Genomic DNA, 3156 nt, shown 5'->3' with positions numbered 1-3156 from the left:
TTTCCTGTCACACTTTGCTTTTTCCTCCCACCTTTGGCTCCCTTTCCTAAAGGTGCTTCCCAGAGTTCCCATATTCCACACCCATTAAATGTCCCAGTTCAAATCTTGCCTTTCACAGAAAACCTCCTGACCACACAAACAAGGATGCCCTCTCCAGCCCTGAAACCTGCACAGCACCAAGTGCCCGAACCTAGAGACAGACCCTTCTACAATTTCTTCTGATGCCTCTTGCACTACTTAACTCAGGCACATGACTTAACTGTTTAGCATGTTCCTGAGGCATTAGTGACACCAGAAATCTAGTTGCATTCTTCTTTCTCCATAGCATGCAATATGGTGTGATTTGAACCAAGCAACGAGCAATTGCATCAGAGATGTAATTAGGAAAGCCCATCTTTGCAGAGGAAGTGGTTGTTTCTAGAGGAGATTTTGTTTTACTCCAACTACATCCTAAGGTGAGGCCAGGTGAATTTAGGCCCACTAAGCAGTTGTTCTCACTGGAGTATCACTGCTCTTACAACTCTGTACTTCCAAGGTCTGAATTTCTATTTTAAGGCAGAAACCAGGACTTTTAAAGATCCAAGAAGATATAATCTATTATTAGCCTAAAGAGGATGGGATTGGTCAGAAAAGCAAGGGAGGTTGCGATCCAATTCCTACAAGGATCTGGAAAGAGTCTCATGGAGACTATGGCCTAAAACTTCATTTAAAGCTATAGAAAGGAAAGATGGAAACTCATCTAGCTCACTGGTGAGAACACTGATACCGAAAGCCAGCTTCTGCGTGGCCAGCTGGGTTCACTTCTACCACGCCATGCTGCCCCTCCCTGCCAAAAACATGCCATTAGAAATGACAATCCTTCAATCAGGTCAGAATTCTGAAAGAAAAATCATCTCAAGAATGACCACACACAACGCAAATCAGTAGAGCACTGGGCAAAATTATGACATTAAAATAATTGCCTTGACAGATGATAAAATCAGAGAGGTCAAATGGTAGATGAACTTAAAACATAGCTGAGATACAAAACCTGAATCTAAGTTCTATTTCTCAAAATAACTTCTAGAATGATGCTGGGCAAACATTTCCCTCAGTGGACCTCAGTTTCCCAGCAGTAAAAACAGATACTCCAGGGTTTTTCAGTGGGAGAGCTCCTGGTGTTTGACAGGTCCATTCTCCCTTGGAATAGTCCTCTATGTTATAGGACACTTAGATGGCTTCAGGCCAGCAGTGATCCCTAGCCATTTTGACAACCCAAAACACCCCCACATATCTGAACTCCCTCCCTGAGAACCACCAGGGGGATCTCCAAGGCCCTTGCTGGCTCTAAGAGGCCAGCAGGAAGACACTTCCATGAGTGGAGGGTTGGGAGGACAGGTGGCTGGCCTACCCGTAGATGTCCAGGACCCCGATGAAGGAGTGCTGCTTGAGGGAAGTGTGCAGGGCCTTGTTGATGTGCTCCACGATCCAGCCAAACAGCTGGGCGTAGATGTGCTTGGCCAGAGCATTTCGTGCGTTGACCACCTGCTGCAGGGACATGGTCTTGACGTAGGTCTCTGAGGTGGTGACCAGCTTGCGATGGCACAGCCAGTGCTCCATCTGACTGTGCTCCACCCCTAACAGTCGGCAAAAGTTCTTTAGGTGTTCATCCTGGGGCTGGGGGAGAGTGGGACACAGTTTCAGAAGGCACATGAAAGACGACCTCTCTCTCCTGCCACCCCTCCATGCTCCTGTGCAGAGGGAAAACCAGCGAAATCCAAGGCCTCCCCAGCTCTCCAGAACCCACCCCGCCCCCAGCCACTGGCCTGGAGGTCTCACACACACTGCTAGCTGGACTTTTATCGTTTAAAGATCCAAGAAGACATAATCTGTTATTAGCCTAAAGAGGTGCCCATACTAGAGTGCAGCTCAAACTGATGATTACACCTGCTATCAGGGCCTTACTAAACAAAAGGCTCTTGCTCCACTCTTCCTGTCCCCTCCCCCTCTGTGCCAGGCTGCTGCCAAGGGACTGGTAGAAGGCAAGTCCTGGAGTGAAGGGAGCAGAATGAGAACTGATAGCTTAGGACAGGACAATCCTCTCAGTATAACATGTTAGCAGATTGTGCAGGCTTCTTGTGCGGTGCTCACCCTCAGCCCAGGAGCAGTTCTCGTCCTCCGTTCTAGAAGTTTTCACTTACATACTTTACCTCTGACCAGCTCCCAGCTTAACCAGCTGTGTGCTTGAATATGAACTCAGGGATCCAAGGGCTGAAACACCACCCTCCCTTAGAGTCAGTTCCCCCTTTGGGAAAGTAAGTCAGGTGGGCCAGATCAGTAATTTCCTTATGAGTAGGTGGCTGGGATACTCAAAAATCACTTAGAGCAGTTTTTCAAATTGCACACAACACACATAGGTGTAGTTTAGATGTGCTAGGAGACTGAAATGCAACAGACACGTCCCCCCCACACTGACACTGCACCCCCTGTGCTTCTGAGCAAGCTCTTTCATCTGAGCCTCAGTGACACTAAGTCACACAGAACTGCACTTTAACCTTCAGAAAGCACTTACTGGCTGGGGAAAAAAGTTAATCAATGTGGAAAGCTGGAACATATGGCAAAAACACGGAACCAATTTTGCCCTGAGAAGATCATTTAGAGCAGTTTCACTGGTAACATCAGACATGTTTAAAGCTGGGAAGAAACTCAGAATTGCTGTTTAAACTTCTTTTTCATGCAGAAAGAGGTTGAGCCCCAGAGAGGTGCAATAACTTATCCAGGTCCCTCAGGCTCTGGGATCCTGCCTACCTAGCTGCCTCTCAGGGCCACCTCTGAGCCTAGACCCTCTTTACCCCAAACATCAATCATAGTGCCTGGGTTTGGAGCCACTGGGTAGTCAAATTTCCCTCACAGTGTCTTGCCTGTGTAAATCTCTTGGATAATACTTGTTGTCCACAGAAGACCTGCTCACCCTTGGAGGTTCCTCTTACCTGTTATACATTCTGTCATCCAAAGTCTCCTAGGAAAGCCAATAGCCAGCCAAGCCTGCTGGAGAGCTTATGAATTCAGAGGCTTAAAAGGGGATCCTGTAGGACATAATGTACCACCTGCTAATGGCCCTAAATTGCTGTGGGACTCATTTCCTGATGAGCCTGTCTTATGGGATTTAAATGAAGG

General features: G+C 47.4%; 1 protein-coding gene across 1 annotated transcript in view; it reads right to left on the bottom strand.

The window, feature by feature from the left end:
- MYO5B (myosin VB) overlaps positions 1 to 3156 on the bottom strand; it is a 316910-nt gene that overhangs the window by 108963 nt on the left and 204791 nt on the right. The window contains exon 10 of the mRNA XM_023510163.1: positions 1391 to 1656. Coding sequence (XP_023365931.1) covers positions 1391 to 1656 — 266 coding nt within the window. The remainder of the gene's footprint in view (positions 1 to 1390; positions 1657 to 3156) is intronic.

The sequence above is a fragment of the Otolemur garnettii genome, unplaced genomic scaffold, assembly GCF_000181295.1.
Source record: "Otolemur garnettii isolate 467f Iridium unplaced genomic scaffold, OtoGar3 scaffold00012, whole genome shotgun sequence".
NCBI lineage: Eukaryota > Metazoa > Chordata > Mammalia > Primates > Galagidae > Otolemur > Otolemur garnettii.
This window is presented reverse-complemented; position numbering and strand designations above follow the sequence as displayed.